General features: G+C 36.5%; 1 protein-coding gene across 3 annotated transcripts in view; it reads right to left on the bottom strand.

Annotated features, from left to right (window-relative positions):
- Positions 1–291: 291 nt before the first annotated feature.
- klhl4 (kelch-like family member 4) overlaps positions 292–23798 on the bottom strand; it is a 44178-nt gene continuing 20671 nt past the window's right edge. For all 3 annotated transcript variants that reach the window (XM_051860077.1, XM_051860079.1, XM_051860078.1), the window contains 10 exons: positions 22849–23016; positions 20746–20882; positions 20313–20509; positions 14809–15021; positions 14475–14661; positions 14082–14306; positions 10753–10915; positions 6993–7205; positions 6238–6409; positions 292–2238 (listed from right to left, as the gene is read on the bottom strand). In XM_051860077.1, coding sequence (XP_051716037.1) covers positions 2179–2238; positions 6238–6409; positions 6993–7205; positions 10753–10915; positions 14082–14306; positions 14475–14661; positions 14809–15021; positions 20313–20509; positions 20746–20882; positions 22849–23016 — 1735 coding nt within the window. In that variant the 3' untranslated portion in view covers positions 292–2178. The remainder of the gene's footprint in view (positions 2239–6237; positions 6410–6992; positions 7206–10752; positions 10916–14081; positions 14307–14474; positions 14662–14808; positions 15022–20312; positions 20510–20745; positions 20883–22848; positions 23017–23798) is intronic.

The raw sequence follows: 23798 nt of genomic DNA, 5'->3' as shown, positions 1-23798 counted from the left end.
TATCATGTTGATTTAGTTGCAGATGACATGGCCTTGTGGTAGTGATACTCAGCGACTTGTTTCAGTGGTCGTATTTTCATTTTCAAATAGAATTAGTTATTAGTTTCATAGAGATTGCAAGACATCTAACAGGCACTACAGCTGAGGCAATATGCATCCAATGCTGTACAAGAGACAACCACTGGAGGCCACTGGAGTATTACAATAAATAAATAAATAAATAAAGTGGCATGAAACAGCATGCTGTATGCAGTGCCGATTCAGATGGTAGACGCCATAGAAATACTCAGAAAAGAGAATAACTTTTTTATTTCTAAGTTTCTTCAGCATGCCATATAAAACAATGAAAAAGTCAATGAAAGCATTTCTGTATTACAAATGCGTCACACTAGTAAACTTATTCTTGATCAGCATGTTACATTCCAGTTAGGTCAGGTAATGAGGCTCTTCAATAAAACATTATGGCAGTCAAACAACAAATGAATGTCAGTACATCACAAAGCAAGGATTTATATAACACAGTTTTAATGACTGAATTTGACATCATAATTAAAGGGTTAGTTCACCCAAAAATTGTCATTAATTACTCACCCTCATGTCGCTCCAAACCCATAAGACCTTCATTCATCTTCAGAACACAAATTAAGATATTTTTTGATGAAATCCGACAGCTTTCTGACCTCCATATAGACTGCAATGTTATTACCACTTTCAAGGCCCAGAAAGGTAGTAAAGACATCGTTAAAATAGTCCATGTGACTATAGTGGTTCAGAATGACACAGGAGAGAAGGAATTGTTAAATAAAGTCGCTATTTTTGTTTGTTTTTGCACACAAAAAGTATTCTCGTCGCTTCATAACATTAAGGTTGAACCATTGTAGTCACATGGACTATTTTGACGATGCCTTTACTACCTTCTGGGCCTTGAAAGCGGTGGTCTATGAGGGATTAGAAAGCTCTCAGATTTCATCAAAAAAATCTTAATTTGTGTGCCAAAGATGAACAAAGGTCTTACGGGTGTGGAACGACATGAGGGTGAGTAATTAATGACAGAAATTTCATTTTTGGGTGAACTAACTCTTTAAAGACCCCATGAAATCAAGAGTTTTGTGGCATTTAGCCCATGTCTGTAAGCTTTGAAGTCATATATGCTATTGTTAATGCAGATTTTAACAGATATACATTTTAAATTTACATGGCTGTGACAAAACTAAAGCCGATTTAATATGAAAAAAGGGAATAAACCCTTTGATATGTCCCACCCGATCATCTGGTTCAAATAGGGAATATTTCAACACAAAGCTGTTTGCCAAGTGATTTCATGGGGTCTTTAAAATATTTAATAATGGAATTCAAACATATTGAAGTAGCATGCCAATATGTTATGATAATAAATTACAGGACCAGGGACTATATACAATACAAATTACAAAACCTTTACATAAAGGTGAAATATCAATATGATATAATAGTATATTTTCTACTGTAAACCTTATTACCATTAAAATCATGAATTACCAACACGTGCTAATTACTTTGGTGGGGTTTTTTTTTTAGCTTTTTTTCTTTGCTTCTACTTTAGTAATTTCGTGCTGAACCTAGTCTCAGACAAAATGTGTATTCAGATGAGAATTGCATGAGTGAGTGTCCACAAATATTTTGAGTAAACCAGGATGATTTGCTGCAAGCTTACAACTGGAAGTATTCACAGTGGTTTTTAAAATTGTGTGTCTAAGATCAAAATACATTTCCACAAAATTGCACAAGTAAACAAGTATGCTGCTGTCTTTAAAATACATTTGATTTTGGTATAGTTAAAAGATGTTTGATGAGTTTAACAAGATGTAAATATTAAAATGAAAAACTCAAAAAAAGTCCGTCTGGATACATTTTCAAAAGTATTCTTTTTTCCTCAATATAAAATGCGAAATTGTCTTATATAATTTTATTACAGTTAAGTAAAATCTTATAAGCATTTTTTTTATTTTCCTTTTTTTTCCAGTCTGTAATAGTGCTAAAATATCTGAGCAAAAACAGAATGAACTGCACAAGGTTGTTTAAATCTGTTGAGATGAATCCAGTGTTAACGATAGCTTTGATGAACAACGTGAAAAGAGCATTCCAAGAGTTGACATCGCACACCTCTTTTTGAGGTCAAAGTTCAGGGACTCTAAACCTTCAAGGCAGTTTCACGACCACCACACAGGCCCCAGCTCTCCCGATGTTTAGAGGAACCTCCTGGAATAACAAGAGACAGAGGTTAATGACCAGTGTCTGACCGCAGCAAATTCCCTCCTCCGCAGTGCTCTCAGTCACACTCTGTCTACTTACAGCCCATTGCAGGTAATCTTATGAAAGAGAGAGCGAGAGGGAGCCATGGGAAGCTCAGACAGGAGGCAAACTAGACTTGAATAGAGTGTTTCTAACGCAGACTGGCAGAGGAAAGAGTGGTTAACCTCATGGTGTTCAATGCTATTGTGACACAGTGGAAAACAGATGAATGGCAGGAAATGCTTGCACTTCCTGTTCACAGACACACATCATCCAAGCATTGATGGAATTTTCACAAAACTGACTGCTTTGACATATAGCCAATATTCTAGAACATTTCTAGGTGCAATTTTTCTTATTCTTCTTAGCAGACAAATAGATTTATTGAGGAGTATTTCAGTTCAGTACAAGTTAAAGGAACACTCCACTTTTTTGGAAAATAGGCTCATTTTCCAACTCCCCTAGAGTTAAACAGTTGAGTTTTACCGTTTTCGAATCCATTCAGCCGATCTCCGGGTCTGGCGGTACCACTTTTAGCATAGCTTAGCATAGTTCATTGAATCTGATTAGACCGTTAGCATCTCGCTCAAAAATGACCAAAGAGTTTCGATATTTTTCCTATTTAAAACTTGACTCTTCTGTAGTTCCATCGTGTACTAAGACAGACGGAAAATGAAAAGTTGCGATTTTCTAGGCCGATATGGCTAGGAACTATACTCTCATTCTGGCGTAATAATCAAGGAACTTTGCTGCCGTACCATGGCTGCAGCAGGCGCAATGATATTACGCAGTGCCTGTGACCCCTTGCTTGCACAGGGAGCGTGTCTTGCAACCATGGAGACATTTGTGAGAGATGCTGCGCAATATCATTGCGCCTGCTGCACCCATGGTACGGCAGCAAAGTTCCTTGATTATTATGCCGGAATAAGAGTACAGTTCCTAGCCATATCGGCCTAGAAAATCGCAACTTTTCATTTTCGGTCGGTCTTAGTACAAGATGTATCTACAGAAGAGTCAAGTTTTAAATAGGAAAAATATTGAAACTCTTTGGTCATTTTTTGAGCGAGATGCTAACGGTCTAATCAGATTCAATGAACTATGCTAAGCTATGCTAAAAGTGGTACCGCCAGACCCGGAGATCGGCTGAATGGATTCGAAAACGGTAAAACTCAACTGTTTAACTCTAGGGGAGTTGGAAAATGAGCCTATTTTCAAAAAAAGTGGACCATTCCTTTAAGTTCAACTGACAATACTTGTGGCGTAACATAACATAAATATCAATTTTGAATTGTTTCTTCTTTCTTTAAAAAAGCAAAAATCTGGCTTGCAGTGAGGTTCAGTGAACTTACAGTACAATACAAGTGAATGGGGCCAATGTGTAAAAGCTAAAATACTCTGTTTCAAAATTATAGTCACAAGACATAAACAATATGCATGTTAACATGATTTTACTGTGAAAAAAATCACTAAACTTTTCTGTGTAAAGCTATATCCAGTTAGCTTCCATTGCCATGTAACATATAAAACCCTAAACTGACCATAAAAATGTACAGCTCAAATAATATACAAGTGTTAGAAGTGCTCTTACAGATTAATCAACATTATGCCACAAATGCTTTTGATAGAGATTAAACCAGGAAAATTCCTTTAAAGCAGTGGTTCTAAACCAGTAAACTTTTGTCATTGAAACTAGAACACTAGAAGCATAAAACTAGATGTTTTGCTGACAACGCAGCATTGTTTTGTTTGTTATTTGTCCCAGTTTTGTACGTAATCCCTCTGAAATCTTTAAACACACTCAAGTGCATCAAATGATGTTTTACAGACAGTTTTTGCAGACAGATTTACAGACAGTAACTGAATGACAGCATCATCATTATGACCTCACAATAATGGAATGGTCTGTTTGAAATGAAGGCGTTTGCCCATTAATTGAAGATATGGGTGCAAAAAAAGTGCCCCTGTGCGAGTTCTTGTTTTTATAACATTTATAACATATAGTATAGTTAAGCAATATCAGATGAGAAAAGTGCTCTTTTTTCAGTATATCAGCAAAACTGCAAATGTGATATTGATTTTATGAAATTTAAGTTGAGCGATTGATTCAATCACCCATTCATAAAGTGACCAATCACTTGCTTCGTTCCTGAATGAATCAGTCCTTTTGAAATAACTGAATGTTTCAGTGACTCACTAATTAAGACTTTACACAACCTACTGGCAGTTTTAGTTTAAAATCTTTTTTTTTTTTTTTTTTTTTTTAAGCATGAATTTTGTTGATATTGATTTCATTCGATTGGTATCAGCCCTAAAAATATGGAATGATATTCTGGACAGTATTCAAAAGGAATTGCAAATTGTATTTGCAATTGCATTTTCAATTTGTGCACGCATACGTTGTGACATAACCTGATCTCATGGCAATTCGTACGTATTTTATGAGGTGGCCAATTCATACGAAATCATTTAACCTCACTTGTTCGAATTTGTACATTTTTTGCTAAATCGTATGTATTTTACGAGTTGCCAAATTCGTATGAATTTGTACAAATGACCTACTGCTAACCCTGCCCCTAAACCTACCCATCACTGGGGTTTAGACAAATCATATGAATTTGTATGAGTGAGGTTGTACGAATACGTACGAATTAGCCACCTCGTAAAATACGTATGAATTGGCCGTGAGATAGCACTGGACATAATGGAAACACAAATGCATGATTTGCAATTGCGTTTGTATTTTCTTTTGTGTAACGTCTGCCAAATTTCAATTGGAAACTCAAAGTCCATTTGCAATTGCATTTCCAATGTTTTATTAGTTATAACACCCAAAATCACCCATTTGCTATTTCACTTCCTGCCCCAACCCTCAAAAAATTCAAATGGAATCGCAATCCCCTTTGCACTTGCATTTCCAATCCCTAACAGTCAACTATCAATCAGTCTTGAGGGTGGGGTTTATTGAAATAGTGGGAAAGTATGCCACAGTTTCTAGTGGTGGAAAACGGGGAATTTGGCTATCTTTGCAATAAAAACATGCCTTTTTTTATACTTCAAAGTCGAAATTCCACAACTGATTTTATGTTCACCTCGCAACTGAAAAAAATATGTCACAACTTAACATATACATGCACAAATGCAAAATACAGTTTGGAATTCCTTTTGAATATCGTCTGGAATATCATTCCATAATATACCTTATTGGTGATGCATATGTACAGGCAAGCAGATGAACCCAGAATATAAACACAACACGCAGAGTTTCTTTAAACCATTAGGATAAACAAAACGCTTAACCATTTAGGGCATTGCGTTCATTTTCCAGATTCATCTGCTTGTCTGTACAGTATGCATAATCAATAAGGTGTATACTGAATTTGATCTTTTCATGAAATTGATCAGTTTAAGTACATTTAGGCACTTTGTGTTTTTCACATTTCACGTTTTTAGTGATTGATATACTGCAGGTGCTGTATATGGATCACTTGCATGCTGCTCACTTTTTTTCTCTCCTTCTTCTTTTGAGATGGAAAACTGACAGGCCTGTGCTGCAGCTCTATGGATGTTTTGCCCTCAAGGTCTCTGTGCTAGTCGCATGACTGAAAACTATGAATGAGGTTACAAAAATCAACCAAAAATGAATGGACAACATAATTTTCTGTGGATCTGTATAAATAAGTAAATTAGCACAAAAGGTGGAAAAAAAAAGAAAAGAGAAAGCGTGTAATCAGGTCACTGTGTTTTATGTTTTGTTTTGGTTTTTTTAAAGTGTGATTTTTAGGACTGGAAAAAGTCGTGTAAATCAATAAAACCATTCTTTTTTTATAGTTATGACAAGTTCTGAAAAAATTAATCAGGTAGAAATTGTGAATGAAACAACTTTGAATATTGTTGTGGACTTTAAATATAGTTGAGAACCACTACTTTAAAGGCAGCCTGATTTAATCATGACCTCAATGCACCCACCTCAGTCCATTCATTGTTCTGTGCGTCATAGGACTCAACACTGTTTAAGTAGGTCTGACCGTCATAGCCTCCGACCGCATATAACCTGTCTCCCAGCAGACACACCCCCACTGCATCCCGGGGAACGCTCAGGGAGGACACTGTGGTCCATGTGTCTGTTTTGGGGTCATACCTGTAAATCCAGTACAGAGCATATGAGGCACAATACAACACAATACAAACCTGTGCTAGTACTATCAGTGTAAACCACTGAAAAAAAAGAGAGAGAGATAATTGCACAGAGCAGTTAAACAGCAGTAAGTCTGTAATCTAGATAGTGGAAGCCTTCTAAAGCATAAGGACTATGATTATCATCATCGCTAACAATGAAATCTATTGTGCTTTCAACATGCAGAGTAATAACAGAGTAATACGTTTCTAATGGCCTTTGTTCATTAATTAAGATGTCTTTATTACTCCACATTGCAGCTGGTGTACGCTGTATTTCGAATCACCGCCAGCAGGGGGCGTTTAACGCCAGATTACTGAATTACTGTGGCTTCCAACCACATTTCTCAGTAACAAGGTAACAGTGATTTCACAATGAAGTAAGGTGTGTCCACATTTGCAAATAAATGTGCAAATTATAGTATTTGGCACCCATAAATATCTGCCAAGACTCACAGCCTGCTTTTGTGGGATGTTGTTGTCATTATTATGAGGATAATTAGGTGTTGGGTTTCTTTCTTCCCAGGTGTTGTGCCGTGGTAGCTTACCTCTCCACACAATCTGACAGACGCGAACAATGGCTTGAAGCTGGTGCGTCATGTCCTCCCACTGCATACAAGAAACTGTTATATGTGGCCACACCCACTCCTCCCCTCCTCTTTGACATCGGTGCACACATGCTCCATTTATTGGTGTGGGGATCAAAACATTCCATCGATCGCAGACAGGAGCTTCCATCACGACCGCCTACAGCAAACAACCTGTAAATAAATAAAGACATAAAACATTCGCAACTAATTTTACTTTAGTACTGTGAAGTGTTTCAGAGAGAAACAGGATGCTTAATGACTGGGGTAATTTTGATCATGAAAGTGGGCAAATGCCTTAAATAACATAAAATAACACAGTATTTGCACAATATTATGTTATGACCTCAAAACAGTTTTTACCAAATACATTTTGGACTTTGCATCACTTAACCAGCTCCGTATGTTATATCGCTTGTCTAACATAAGCTTTCTCAGTAGCTCAGCTGGTACAGAATTGTACTTAGGATGCGGAAGCCTTGGGTACGAATCTTGTCAGAGACAAGTCACGGTAAAAGAGCTCAAAGATGAGAGATCAAAAACAAGCTAAAATGGCATGATTACGAATGCTTTTTATGTCACATTTGCTTTTGTTAACTCTATCGGGTAGGTTTAGGTGTAGTGTTGGTGGTACGTTATTTTAAAACCAAATAGAGCATTATACTTTTAGCGCCACTCACCGGACATTTCAAATAAGAACTGCAGGGATACGTATAAAACCAAAGTAATAAAAACATACCATATTCACGTTCATCTGTTTCGGAAAAAAACTGAACACGCTTTTAGCGCCACTCAGTGGACATTTCACATTGAAACTGTCACGAAATGTACATGGTGCTACGTATTTTCGTTTTGCAAAAATGTTCCCACGGGTACGATTTCTAATGAGACTGGGCTGCACCAGTGTCACAAATGAACTTTTTTATTTAGAGTTTTTGTTTTTTTGCCCCCGAAACTGAATTTGAAAATGGCATGAAATCAAAAATTGCTATTTATTTTCTGCATATTAGTGGTCTTATTGTGAACAGTTCATCTGTGCATTTTTTTAAATATATTATTATATTTTACAATAATATATTTATATATTTATTTTATAATAATATAATTATATTTTAACATACTTTTTATACTTGCTCTTCTTGCATATGTCATAGACGTCAAGTGAGCTTATCACAAAGCCACACTGCAGTTAAACCAATCACATTCATCTACAACAATCAATGGATAAAATCAAGTCCTACTCAATTGTTTTCTGGTGTTTCACTCATGCATCACAATGCATTATTAAAGTTGGTGCAACTTCTGTTTTTGTATATTAAAAGTAATAAATGCATGATTTAAGCATGCACAATAAGACCATATGCATTAAGAAAAATAAATAGGTTCAAATTTCATGCTGACTTTGAGTTAGAACAAGTTATTTTGGTGAAAGTTGAAAGAAATGTGTATTTTTCTTTTTCAAACTACTTCCCCGAAAATACTGAGAATTATTCTAATAAATATAAGTATTTGAAATAAGTGGTATATTTTAGATGAGGGTTTGTGGATTGATTTGTGAAATGTACAAAAATTCCTAAATATTCAAAATGTATTCAAATGTATGTAGTTTGTGGTCATAAGAAACAACATTTTCTATTATACTTTTCTGATTTTATTGGCATAAAAACCCTCAATGAAACAAAGTAAATTTCTCTCACTGTCGGACAATACATTGGTGCGAAGAAACCAGGGGCATGAGCATGAAAGATAAGGTATTGAGAAAGTTTAGCATAATACACTAATGTTTTTCATTGAAAGATATTTTAGTGTCAATGTCAACTTTATTTTTGTAGCATCATTAAAAATAAAGATTGCTGACCAAGGTGTTGTACAATATGTCTGAAAAGACCATCAAAAATAAAACCAAACAAACACAAACAAGACCAACTAAACAAATCTGCTATAATTAAAAGCCAGAGAAAATAGATATATTTTTAACTTTTCTTCAAAATCATGTAGTGGGGCAATTCTAGTAAAAACAGGTAGGCTGCTCCAAAGTTTTGGTGCAGCAACAACAAAAGTATGATCACCTCTCAATTTCAGCCAAACTTGGGAAACATTTAGCAATCTCTGGTTGGATGACCTTATACTGAGACATTTTACAGTGTTACTAATAATTTCAAGCATTTTTTATATCAGGGGGTCCTTGGATTTGCAAAGAGTCTTGGCGAGAGGACCCTGGGTCAGAAAAGGCTGACAACCCCTGTCCTACAGAAATTCAAAAAGATGTTCTGTTGAAAAGACTGATCAATTAATCACTTTGAAATGTAGGACACTGGACTCTAGAGGTGGCTTGAAGGGTTTGTTTTTGACCTGGTTACAGAAATACCCCACAAGCCATCAGTCAATGTTCTGCTAGATTCAAAACCAGCCTCTGTTTTCTTGGATAGAGCTAACAGCAGCTCGCCTGCCACTCAAGTGAATTTAATGTAAAAGACACTAGAGATGCTTTGGTCTCAGAGCCTATTAACTCCCGTCTGGCTGTACAGGGTTACACAGTATATTGGATTCAGAACCTAATTCAGACCTCATCATGAAGAGAATCCATGGAGGAAAGCGATCAGCCACAGCACATATACTGTCATTGATAGAAAAGTTTTTTCTTCACTGCTCTCTTTTTAAATGAATTAAATTCCAAATTACACATTTTTACATATTACAATATTATTACAGTGTTAATCAGGGCTTCACATTAACACCCGCAGTGTTAATGTCAGCCGCAGATTTCAGCAGTGGCATGTAACACAGTCACTCCTACTAGCCACTTAGGCGGGTTGAATTTTATACATGATATACACATTTTACAATTGTAGTCTTTTAAAGGGTTAGATCACCCAAAAATGATATTTCTGCCCTCGGATTTGGAAGACACAAGGGTGAGTAATTAATGACAGAAATTTCATTTTTGGGTGAGCTAACCCTTTAAAATGTGAAAAAGGTGGCAAAAATATAGATTTTTCTATACATATCGATACTGAAATATCTGAAACACTAATTCTTTGAGAATAGATACAGCTGCTCTTTCTCTCTCTCATCTCTCCGGCAGTGAGGTAGACACACTAACCCGCCTCCCCTCACTCACTTGTTTCATTTGCTCTGGATGAATATTACCGGTGTTACAGGGCTTGAATTTCAGCGTGGGATTGTGCGTATTGCGCATAATTTTACTCATTCCCGCAGATTTTTTACGCTCACACCCAAAGTGCGCACAAATAAAGCCGCCTCTCAGTACTAAGTTCTTTGTCATTGCTTATTGCACTTAAACAGTCAAATACACACAAAATAATGCCAAAATGCCGGTCTTGGTGAATATTCACGTAAACACAGTCAGTTATGTTTTAAGTGAATGTAAACAGTTGTGTAGCATGTGTAACAGTATAATGGATCTGTGCGTCAGGTCTTAAAGTGACAGCAGCCTAATATACCTGCTGCCAAATTATCAGATAACATTAAAAATATCTATATGGCAGTTTTTCCCCATGGTATTAATGTCAAAATTGTGGCCAGTGAAAATGCTGAGTGGCTAGAAACTTTGGAAGACCACTAGACAGTGGCTGGTGAGCAAAAAAGTTGTAGCATCCCCATCTGAATTTTAATTTTTCAGTAAGAAAAAGCGATTTTTAAAATTGTATCATAGCGCAACAATCCTACAAAGGAAAATAACAACAAATGAATTCCTTACTTTCCATTAAGAGCAGTGACTCCGACAGTGCTGCGCGGGGTGGACATACTGGCCACATAATTCCACTGCCTCGCCTGGGGGTCCCACCTTTCTACTGTGTTCAAATAGCTCCATCCGTCATGGCCTCCCACTGCATACATGGGCCCCTCTAGCACAGCAATTCCTTTTTGAAGAAATAAATAAATAAAACAAGTAAAGAGAAAGACTCTGGGCTCAGCTTTTGGCGGTGCACGTCATACATTAGACAAATGCACAATTCAATAGCAATTGTCTGTCTTGGTCTTTGTGTTGTAATGAAACTGGCAAATGTCAAAATTTAAATGGCAATACCATGAATTTAATTTCAATGAACATCAAGAGCTCTTCCTTTTTAACCAGATATCTAAAGACATTCTTCCGGTCTGACCCTGAGGACGAGAGCCCTGAGACACTGTGGTAAGCATTAAGTATTCATGGTGCATCTCGCTGCTCCCTTTACAGAAAAGGTCTCTCATGTTTCTGTTATAAATCTCTGGCTGTCGCTTTTGGGGGCTTGACATATAAATCGTCTCTTGACCGACATTTTGGTTCTGATATTGCAGTGCACTTTATAGACCTCAATGAGCAACCTTTGAGTGTCAGTTTTATGGGATTATTGTACAGTGCATTTTCTCCTCTATGAGTTTAAATTACCTGCCATATTTTTTATATACATTTTTATGTGTAGCCCAGATTGCCTTTATTAATTTACACAGTTGTTTTGATGTGTGACCACCCAGTTATTTTTATAGATATTTCTTGAGGCATGGGTGTTAAAGCCACACAATTTCTATTATGCCTCACCTTATTAAAATAGCTGAGCAACAATAAGGCTTGCCTTTATTTTATAACTCAAAAATGTAATTATAAAACGGATAGATCCGACCCTTGATTCTGATTGGTTGAGCCGCGTTCAAAGCCATTGTAAAATTCCCAAAAACGTACAGCTGACCGCATTACATAAGTATCGCTGCGCCACTGAGTGTGTATGTTGCAACCACTCTTAGCAACGTAAACATGTTTGTTCTCAATTGATTTTGTTCATTGAAGCTTACTGCATTATGTAGAAGAGTATTGTGACAGAGATATCGAGTGACCGAGTGTATTACCTGCATTCAGATTTAGCATTTTCCTTCAGGTCAGTCCTATGTTCATAATAAAAATCCGTTTGAATATCCACTGCAATCTTGTCCTTTTAACATTTAATAGGTTTTCCCGAGCCCTGCTGACACTGACAGTGCTAGTCAAAGCATTTGTCATATGCGTCTTGTTCCGTGTTCACAACAAGTTTCAATATAAAAGTCTTTGCGAAGACAATCTTTGCCGCCAACTAATGGCGTAATAAATGTAACTTCTGTTGCTATTCACGTTCAGGGACTATTTTTTTTTTCCAGCGGAAGGAAGGCTTTTAATGATTTTACTTCATGAAAGTTGCATTGATACATATTTTTTGGCTTTAATATTTGTATTGTGTGGTAACCGTTTTATAAAAGCAATAAGCCCCGTGAAGCCGTGGTTTACAGTGAATTTATAACAGCTTAAGGGGGTTTTAGGCACTCCGCTCCACAATTGTGCCTAACAACGCCCCTTAGCTGTTATAAATTCACTGTAAATCATGGCTTCTTGGGGCTAATTGCTTTATTTTCTATTGAATTTAAGTTGTCTATTTAGGTTAGTGTATTTGGTGCTTAAATTATTAACTGTAAAAAAGAAAAAAAACCTCAATGTCATGAAAGCACTATTATTGTTAATTTAGTTTAATTTAAGTTTTTTTTTTTTTTTTTTTTTTTTTTGGTTACAATCTGATTTCATGAAAGTGTAATCTATTAAATGTAATCTACAAATCATTAAATACCATTAAATGAGAATTGTCTGTGTTCTTTTTTGTAATTTGTAGTGCTTATTTTATGTTTTACGTAGGACTTGGTTAACTTAAATCACTGTTTTTCATTACAAAGGTGTTTGTCATTAAAACTGAACCTACATTATAAAACTGACTGGAGATCAGTTTAAAACCATAGATTGGACAGGCTCACGGATTCACCAGATAAATGCTCTCTACCATCAGAATTTCGAAAAGTTTTATTGAGGTAGTAACATTATTACATAAAAAATGCAGCCACCATTTTGAAACAGTGTGACATTTGCTGAAATCGTGTACCTTGGGCAGTTTGATACGCCCTCTGAATCATTCAAAACAAAGATTCGTAAAGGTTTAAAAGCTTCTGTGTTTCAAAATCATTAAACCACACTTGCGTGGAGGTGTTTATTTTTGTTCAACAGAAAACGTTGTTCAATATAGTTCAAGTTGTGTTACTTGTCTTCCTCTACAAATTACTCTATAAAGCACCTAACCTTATATGGAAATTATATTTCGCACCCTGACTGACTGCTTTTGGGACAATGTCACACAGGACGCGTTCTTGCATTTCCTCTGGCTTTAATCTGCAGTGGCGTCTTGTCTCTTCAGTCACGTCCAGCTGCTTTTCAGCGCCATGAACCATTTTTAAAGGTTTCAAAAGTGAAAATATTTTAAAACACAATTCGAGACACCTGTGTTTTGTTCTATTTCATTGTGCTCTGTCTAGCTATTGTTAAACCAAAACTAGTCATGTGTGAATATGAATTAAACTGGTATTGCATGGTGCATGAATATTAATTCAGTCATACAGACATGGATTGGTAACCTAGAAAGTAAAGCCAATTAGCTTAATAAATTAATAAATATTCATTTATGAACTATGCCCTCATAATAGTAGGATTTCTTTAAAAGCTGATTAGCAACTTATTCCTTTCAGCTAATAAGTTAGGCCTACTGGGTGAACTAGTTTCGTTAATATTCATGAGCAAAGCCTTATAAATTACAGCATACAGACTGACTTTCAACTATTTATAAAAACTTTAATAATATTAACATGCTTAGATCATCACTTAAAATGTATTAAAATGAATTTAAAATTTTTTGTTAATGACTAACAAGACATTTAAAGTGTAAATTTTTGTGATGAGGGTCTCATTGATTTACATTACAGTCTATCAGAATTTCATCTCACTTTTTGGTCATATGAATATCAGCAACTGCACCAAATTGCATATTTTTTTGCTCAGTTTGGGCCTCTGAATAAAACTGATTATTTATTTTTATTTTGTCTAAAGGCTCAATAAACTATTCAATTTTTTAATAGATTTTTCTGACTATTATTTCATACCGTGTCAATAAAAGAAGCAGATAGTGAACATTACTACATAACAGTTATTAATATATGAACATGCAAGATTACACAAGCATCTGAAGCATTCAAAGAACACACCTAATCCGTGTCTGTGGGTTGACATTGGAGGCATGGTGGACCACACTTTAGTGATCGGATTGTAGCACTCCACCATGTTAGAGGTCTTGAGCCCATCTCTTCCTCCTACCACATAGAGTTTGTTATCGATCACTGCCACCCCGAACTGAAGTCTTCGCCCATTCATGATGCCAACCTGGATCCATTTGTTTGTGCGAAGGTCGTACTTCTCTATTGTTGTAGACCCTGAAAGTAGACAGACTCTTAGTTTATTGTTAGTTGTAGAGTTGCATGCTGCTCTGCTAATAGCTGTCAAACTGTTTCTCAGGGACAAAATCAAATAGATAATGAATTCTGCTGCAATGAGAGGTACTGCTATAAGAAAAGTCAGGAAAGAGCTAAATAATGGTCTACCTTTAGAGGCGTCCATCCCTCCAACAGCATAGAGCGATCCAACAGTGGATTTCCGTGGTTTGGTTCTTGGGCTCTGTAGCATGGGACGGCGCTCTGGTAAAAGATGGTACTTCATGGCTTCCATCAGGAGCTTCTGACATTCCAGGTCTTCTGAAAACATCTTATTGTTTTCCAGATCAGCAAGAAGCTAAATCAAGGAAATAGTACATTAACATCCAACAGAAAAAGGGACGGAAGAGGAATATACATATTAGATCAGCAGGAAGGGTTTTTTAGATATTACATTCAATTGTATGAAACTACCAAGAGTCTCATATGCATGTTATTGGCAAACCTGTGGTGGTAAAAGAGGGAGTCGAATATATGCCAGTAACACTCCTAGATCCTGCTGCCGGTGCTGCACATCATAGCGAACCCACATCATCAGTGCTTGGAAAATCGTTTCTTCATCTGGAACATTGATGTCATCACTGGCCAAAAGCTTGACAATTTCCGTTGTGGGTAGCAGGAGGAACTCCTGATTCTGAATGACCTCGAGAAAGTGTTCCTGAAATATTAAGCAATATTATTTTCTTATATTATAAATCTGTGATGTAATGAGACATTAACTGCAAGTCCTAAACTGCATATAAAACTCTTATTTATTTTAAATATCTGTTAAATTTTCTGTGTCAAATGCAGCAACCCAGTTGTTAAGTGTGACTTTACATTATCACCACTTCTGGGTACCAAAAAAAATCAGATTCCAAACGCAAACAACAAACACTGCAAATATACATGTACGATGTGATGCAGTGCTACCAAAAAACTCATGATCCTAATCTTTATCTGCATACCGAGTGACACTTTATTTCGATAGTCCACTTTAGACATTTTACTGTCAACTAGCAGTCATTAGAGTATTAGGAGACTGTCTGCTTAATATCTGCTAACACTTTAATTTGATGCTCCCCAACAATTTGATGGCCCTGTTTACAGCTAGTATTAAGATGCGCTTTGGTCGATCACGTTTGAACAGTCGTGAAAGACCTCCTACTGACCTATGCGTAAAAATTACGGAAGCGCGTTAGCCAGATGGGATTTAAACATTGTTGGCTGGAGACTCAAGTTTGGTTTGAAGATGAAAACGTACCAAGCACAATGTTCTCTCACCATTCCTTATATCTAACACATTCACAGCGCTCAGTGTGGTCTTGTGGCTATCTGTATGTTTATCCATTGTCTCCGGGTGGGTTCATATAAATTGTGTGAGCTTATTTCGTCCATTCGATCAAAAGATCTGAAAAAACCCATACATTTACCCACCCATAGACCCTCTCCTTGAAAAAATCAGGACAGAAGTGGTTGAAAGTGGACAAAAGAGATGGATTAAAACACCAGGTCTAAACAGGTTTGCGTCTACTTCATCTACTTGTGATCCAATCAACCAAAATGCATCTTAATAACAGGTGGAAACAGTAACAGAAATTCTACTGACAATAAGTAACTTTGCAACTACGTCAACTTATTCTACTAACCCTAACCCTAACCTAGAAGTCTTAGAAGAGCTTAGTTGACATGTAGTTGCAAAATTAGAATGTCTAAAGTGGAATATCAAAATAAAGTTTAGCCCCATATCGAAATCTCAGTGATCCAGACAGTGTTTACCATGATTTTTTTTTCTTCAAAAGCCTAGTTTAAAGTTGTGCTATGAATGAATCGCGCTAAACTGCACATCCTGAGTTTTGGTGAGTTAAGGCCAATTCACACCGCACCGACAGATGCCGACAAACAGCAACAGACACTTCTTCGGGTATTGTCGGATCAGTGTGTTAACCCTGTTGGGGTCTGTTGCCGTCTGTCGGAGCTTGTTTTAACTGATTGGAACATGCTGAATTGGATTTAGATTGTCTGAGAAGTGACATGCTGTAATATGGTGACTGTCGCTGTTGGTCTGCGTCTGTCGGTGCAGTGTGAAATGGCCTTTAAACGCATTCCAGGATCATCGTATTTTGTTGATCCTGGAACAACATGCCTGTCAGAAAATTTAGTCCTAACCATATCCCTATCCCTATACCTAACCTTACCCATAACTTATCGCTAAAACCAGAGAGAAATGATAGGTGAATAACACTGATGTAAAAGCACCTAACCCTGGTTGTAAGCCTAAACTTGACAAAGACTGCAAACTGTCCCTCAAATCTGATTGGTTGATTGGAATGTTGTTCCAGGATCAACAAAGATGTACAGGAACATGTTGCACTGGTTCTGCCTCATAAACTACTGTTGAGATAGTATTTTCACTTGAAACGGAGTAGAGGTTTGGACCTGAAAGAGTATTCAATATGTCACGACTTAACAAGCGGATGGCACTGACACAGAATAAAACATCTTGTTTTGAATGATGCATTATCTAATAAAAATTCTTTGCCATTCATCTCAGCGATATAATGATCTGCTCCAATGCGTCCACAAGGACATCCGAGGTTGCTCTCTGATAAAACCGTTTTGCAAGGTTCAACTTGTAGCATGTGAAGAGGATGCCGGAAATCTCTCTAACAAGCTTGTTCATTACTTATGGCACTTCCAGAGTTTCCTTTGTGCATCAGAAGTAATCCCCATTGATTCTGTTGCAAATAAGGGTAGTAAACATCCTATTGATCATTAATCAGATCTAAACAGCATCATCTCTGCTAAAGCCATGCATGGGCTCTCAGAGCTTAGCTCAGACACACATAATTAAATGAGTACCATGCATTGATTTTCAGCCCCTCCTCAATATAGATTTAAACTCTACTTCTTCTGGTGACATTGATGTAGATTCATTATTCGCAATTGCCATCACAAGTACCCTGGCAATTAATTGAATACATTAATTCTGTTTCGCGGCAAACATTCATTTAAAGGCCTCTCACAGGCATATATTTTAGGGGAGGGCTTTAAACAGCAAGTAACAGGTCCTGCAGCAATGTTAGCGTGAGAGGCACAAGGCTCCGTAAGATCTAAATTAATTTAATTGTAAGCAACGATGTGAGAATTTAATGGGTTGTGCCAAATCTAATGTATTCATGAGGGAAAATATGACCTAGAGCAGTGTTTGTGTTGTCAGTCATTTATCTAAGCATTGTCTCAGTTGCTTTATTCTGCAAATGCTTTTCCTCTTGTGACTGCAAACGAATCTGCCTTTTGCATTCAAAAGAAATCACCTAGACTTCCAGCATGCTACAGGCTATAGATCTCTTGAACTAAGACATTAACCCATGTAAGTCTGCAACTTCTCACAAAAAAAAAAAAGATGTAATGTCAGGATGAGACAGAAACGAGGAAAAACAAGCTTATCAAAAAAGAACTTTATAATCTGAACACCACAGTGAGCAAACCAGGAAGCTCTGTTAAAACTGTTCATTACCGAAGCGATGGAACAGGAAATTTTCTGCTTGTGTTCTCTGATTAGATTAACCTCTCTGCTCTGGAAAGCCTTTTGTAAACAGCCTGTGCAGATGTCCTTCAGGAGATAACGGCTATCTTCCTAAGTTGTTTCCGCACTTGGGCAGAGAAATGCCCATCAAGCAAATGTGTTCTGTGGATCTTTGGGCTCCTGAGAATACTTAATGTATTGGCATTATTTAACCAAAGCTGCTTTTGCTCTATTTCTTTTCACACATCAAAGAGATCTGCACACCCCTTAAAACTGACCGCATGCTGAGATACAAAATGTCACATCAAGTATTTTTATGCTTGAAATTCTCTATGTCAATGAATTTAGTTTGGTCAGTGGAACACAAAAGGAGACGTTGTGAAGAATGTTCATGCTGCTATCTTCCATACAATGAAAGTAAATGAAAACTGGAGTGGCAAAAAATGTTGCTAAATAAATCAGGCCTTGTTTCATGTTTCATATACTATACATTCTAAGTACTCTGAAGCCATATTATATATTTCAGTATGTAATTTACATAAAATCTAGCCTTGAAATTCTTGCTTGACAGTTCTGATAACCATTTAACTTTCTTTGTATGGAAGCTTGGATGTTCTGGTATAAATTTCTCCTTCTATATTCCAACAAAGTCATAGTACTTTATCAGTAGTTTCTTACATTACAATGCTATGTCTTGAATTTTACTGTGAAATCAGTGTCATTTTCTACAATAACAGAAAAAATTTAATTAACAAAATGATAAATAAATATTCAATTCAATTCACATTTATTTGTATAGCACTTTTCACAATACATATTGTTTCAAAGCAGCTTTACAGTATTAATTCTGTATTAATTTTAGGCAGAAACAATGAGCTTGTTAAAGTAATTATTACAAGTTGTGGTCATAATGATTACAATACATAGAATTTTTTTGACATTTGTGCATGTTGATTCAATATATTGAGATATATTTTAGGATAATAGGGTAAATATCTTTAATTTTCTTTTAAATCACTATTATGGTGATTAGTCTTTTTTTTTGGCTGGGATTTTAGACCTTTGTCACTTTTAATTACATTTAATTAAATTGTATTACATTTGCTGATTTTGATCTTAAAGGGTTAGTTCACCCAAAAATGAAAATTCCGTCATTAATTACTCACCCTCATGTCGTTCCACACCCGTAAGACTTTCGTTCATCTTCGGAACACAGATTTTCACAAAGTTTCGAATCAGTGGTTTGGAGAGTGTATCAAACTGCCAAAGTCACGCCCCCCAGTGGTAAACCATTGAAATTTCGAAACACTTATAATGTAATGAAGCCTCATTTACTGAAATCACGTGACATTAGCAGTTTGATACACGCTCCGAACCACTGATTCGAAACAAAAGATTCGTAAAGCTTCGAAGCTTCATGAAGCAGTGTTTTGAAATCGCCCATCACTAGATATTGTTGAATAAAGTCGTTATTTTGTTTTTTTTTTGGCACACAAAAAGTATTCTCGTCGCTTCATAACATTAAGGTTGAACCAATGTAGTCACATGAACTGTTTTAAATACATCTTTAGTAGCTTTCTGGGCATCTGAAAGTGTTAATTATCTTGCTGTCAATGGAGGACTCACTGAGCCATCAGATTTTATCAAAAATATCTTCATTTGTGTTCCGAAGATGAACGAAGGTCTTATGGGTGTGGAACGACATGAGGGTGAGTAATTAATGACAGAATTTTCATGTTTGGGTGAACTAACCCTTTAACTTGCAATTTGTATTATCCAAATTTCCCTAAACTGTATGTGGAAATCTTCTAAGTTATAAAATAATTAATAATAATATCTTTCTACAGTTAAGGTGGGAGGTAGCTTAACTTTTTGATAAAATGATGCTTGTTTATTGTCAGCATTATTGGGTTTTGTATGCCAAGTGTTGATATCTCATACTATGAATATTCCCCAGACTGGTTGTTATCTCTGGTGAACCTTTAGTCTGACATATACATACTAAAACTCAATAATGCTGACAATCAACAAGCCTAATTTTAAATGCCTCTGAACATTACAAAATAAGTCAACTGAGATATAAACCGGCAAATCATAAAACAATGCAACCACATAATTTATTCATGCCAGAGTGCATGCTGGGAACATCGCCAGTGTTGTACCGTAGACACTACTCTAGTTAATCTGTAAATATACAAGAGCTTACTGTAATGCAGACACAGATAATCATTGGGATTCTACAACACAACGCTGCTACATCATAGTCATTCAGTTGCCATTCACTATGAAATCACAGGCGTTATTTAATTGTAATTCAAAAATTACTACCTTGAAAATTACTGTAAACCTTCACCAACTAGCAGTCAGGACAAATGTTAGCACCTATGTATAGCTAATTTATCATTTATCCTAGGCAAGCTACTCTGTATGCCAGGTCCTACCATAGTGTAGTTGTGAGCGATGTTCAAAAGATCCATGCATCCCTGAGCATCAGCAAACGAACGGATCCCCAGGCAGTTGGATGGGTGCAGTTGTTTCATCAGAAAGTTGCAGCAGACCTGAATAACTTGTGAGAGCTGGAGGAGGCAAGCAGCAGCTAAAAGACTTTCAATTGTCTCCTCTTTTAGCTCCAGGACTCCTGTAGATTTGGAGAAAAGAGAAAAGTGTGCAAGAAACTTTTTAGAATTATTCTAGGAATAAAATGCTATGTTTAACCGGTGTAGAATGTTAAACAGTTAGTATGGGTTTGTACATTAAATTAGTGTTTTGCCCACTGGCATCAACAAAAAACTGAGGGGCACGTTTGTAAATGCAACACTTCTGGTACATACTACTATAGTGCACATTTAACAAGTGGAATATATAGATACTCACCAGTATATGCAAAATGAACCAGTGCTTTCAGTGCCTCAGGATCAACACCCTCCATTTTAATTTCCTCTTGTTTTGCCTCCCTCACATCATTTGTGAACATGGCAGCAAAGTAGTCTGAAACAGCACTCAGGACCAGTCTGCAAATAATTGTTCAAATTGTTTATAGATGCAACTGCATACTTCACGAGGAACTCAAACAACTTCTCCAGAGTCGTCTTCGTAGAAAATTCCTCCCGTACAAAAAAAAAGATTTATCTCAGCGCTGTGTGAGCAGCTATTTTCACCAGGTTGTTTCATGCAGCTTTGGGGTGATGTTGATTGAGCTCAGTGTCAAACTGGGACATGCAGTAGAGCTTTGGCTACAGAGAATTTTCCAACAGAATAGCATCAAAACACTCGGCGGCCGAGAGATTTCTTTAAATAAACAATGTTTTAGAGTCCTTGAAGAAAGTTCAATACGCTCTGTAGTTTGAAATGGAGCATGCAGCACAGTTTTGACACTTCTTGATGCTACTATTTGCATATCTGTCCTTAAAGGAACAGTTCACACAAAATGAAAACTGTGTTATCACTTTACCTTAATGTTGTTGCAAACCCATGACTTTTGCTGAATTTTGATCAATGTACTCATTGCCATTTTTCATAAAATTACAATGAATTGGCCTTGATCTTTCAAGCTTCAAAAAGAATGCAGAAGCACCATAAAATGTCGTTGTGTGCTATATTTGAAGTTTTCTGAAGCCAATGTAGATCAAAAAACTTTATTCACTGAAAATCTTGAACCCCTACCCCTGAGGTCCTTAACACGTTCATGAGAGAATTATATCCATTGCATGGCAGATTTTAGTTTTGAGTTGGATCTTTACTGGTTGATCTGGTTCACAAAACCAGTCTGTACAATTCTGTAATTGGATGTGAGGTTACACTTTATTTCGATGGTCCACTTTAGACTTTCCAACCCGATCTCACGGCAATTCGTACGTATTTTACGAGGTGGCTAATTCGTACGAATTCATACGTTTTTTGCTAAATCGTACATATTTTACGAGTTGACAAATTCGTATGAATTCATACGAATGACCTACCCCAAACCCCGCCCCTAAACCTACCCATCACTGGGGTTTAGACAAATCAAAGTGAGTTCGTATGAATTCATACGAATTAGCCACCTCGTAAAATACGTACGAATTGGTCGTGAGATAGCGTTGGACATTCTAGTAACTATAAGTGACTTTGCAACTACATGTCAACTAACTCTCATTAGAGTATTAGTAGATTGTAGTAGACTCTTAATAGACTGTTAGGGTTAGGGTTAGAATAAGTTGATATGTAGTTTCAAAGTTACTTATAGTCAATAATGTCTGTTGGAGGAGCATCAAAATAAAGTGTTAGCAGATATTAAACAGAATCTACTAATACTCTAATGACTGCTAGTTCACATGTAGTTGCAAAATTACTTAGTTTACAGAATGTCTAAAGTGGACCATCAAAACAAAGTGTTGCTGGACGCGATTACTTCTCTCATGAGCTTTCATTAACATGTCTTAAAGAGACAGTTCACCCAAAAATAAAAATGTAAAATTAATTTACTCACCCTCATGTCGTTCTGAACCCATAAGACTTTCGTTCATCTTCCACTCAACCAAAACATTCACACATTAAAAAGTACAAATGTTTGATACACAAGAACCATCGAGGCTTCATTTATGTTCAGAAGAAGAATGGAAGTCTTATGGGTTTAGGACAACATTACGGTGAGTAAATGATGACAGTACAGAATGACAGACACTACAGTACAGTTCTTTAATATTTCTCCCTTTGTGTTCTGTAGAAAGTTCTGTTTAGGTGAACTATTCCTCTACAGTTAACTAAGAGTTAAACGAAAGCTTTAATACCAGCATTTAGTTGTTAGAAGAAGCTGTACTAATAGTTTGATTTTGTCTAAGAAAGATTAATGTAAATTCAATCTCTTTTCAATTGATTTCTAGAGAAGTATTGCACTGCATTTTAAGCAGCGTTCCCTTCTGTCCTGTTCATCTGTCTGTTTTTGCAGTGAAACTAGGACATTTGAAAGTAAGCTGACTTGATTCGGTGCAGACTCACCTGTGTGCGGGGATCTTGTGATCTCCAGCTATCAAAAGTACATCACACAGCTGCTTGTGCTGGAGATAGGTCTCCATCTTTCGAAAGGTCTGTTCCGCATGGTTTGTGGCCTGGAAAAACTCATCTGAGCAGTTGGAGCTCATCCTAGAGAAACTGTTCAAAGCCAACCTGTGGGAAAGAGGAAGACCGGAGTTGAGCTGAGACTGAGTGATGTGAGCTTCTGTCAGTTTGATATGACTATTTGATCTATGCGGGTGACTGGGAAAGCTTAACTAACACCTGCACAAGCTGCTGTGTCCACCTGTGACTTTATCTTTTATTTTCCCCTCAATTGACCCGTCAGTTCAGAGGTTCCACAGAGTTACACTGACTGACAGGTCATGTTGGAGAAAATGTGTTGTCATTGCGGTAAAGCATGAGTCACGGACATGTGCATTTCAGTGTTTATAGAACACTCTTCCAACTCTAATTGCTGTTTATTCAAAGAGATCAAAGATAAAAATGAAATTTCTGTCATTATTTACTTACCATCACATCATTACAAACCTGTATGACTTCCTTTATTTGAAAAACAGTTGAAATATTCTTTAAAATATCTTCTTTTGTGTTCCACAGAAGAAGAAAAATCTTACAGATTTGGAATGACATGAGGGTGAGTAAATAATGAGAGAATTTTAATTTTGGGGTGAACAGTTTCTTTAACATATCCATCGTTTGTGTGGACATATTCCTGAAAGGTGTGTATGGCAAAGGTATGTATTATTTGTTCATGCAAAGTTAATGGATTATTTGATTCCTACTGTCTCCTACAGCAGAGCTTCAGTTAGTGAACCCATGACATACTTAACAGCCAAGGGTTTTGAATATAAATTTGTAATATTATTTCCATCATAATGGAGATATAATTAATTTTGAAGTTTTATTAAGTGTTAACAATGAGATTGTGTGGT

This window comes from Ctenopharyngodon idella, chromosome 14 (genome assembly GCF_019924925.1).
Source record: "Ctenopharyngodon idella isolate HZGC_01 chromosome 14, HZGC01, whole genome shotgun sequence".
Taxonomy (NCBI): domain Eukaryota; kingdom Metazoa; phylum Chordata; class Actinopteri; order Cypriniformes; family Xenocyprididae; genus Ctenopharyngodon; species Ctenopharyngodon idella.
The sequence above is the reverse complement of the archived record's forward strand: the minus strand, read 5'-3'. Positions and strand labels throughout refer to the sequence as shown.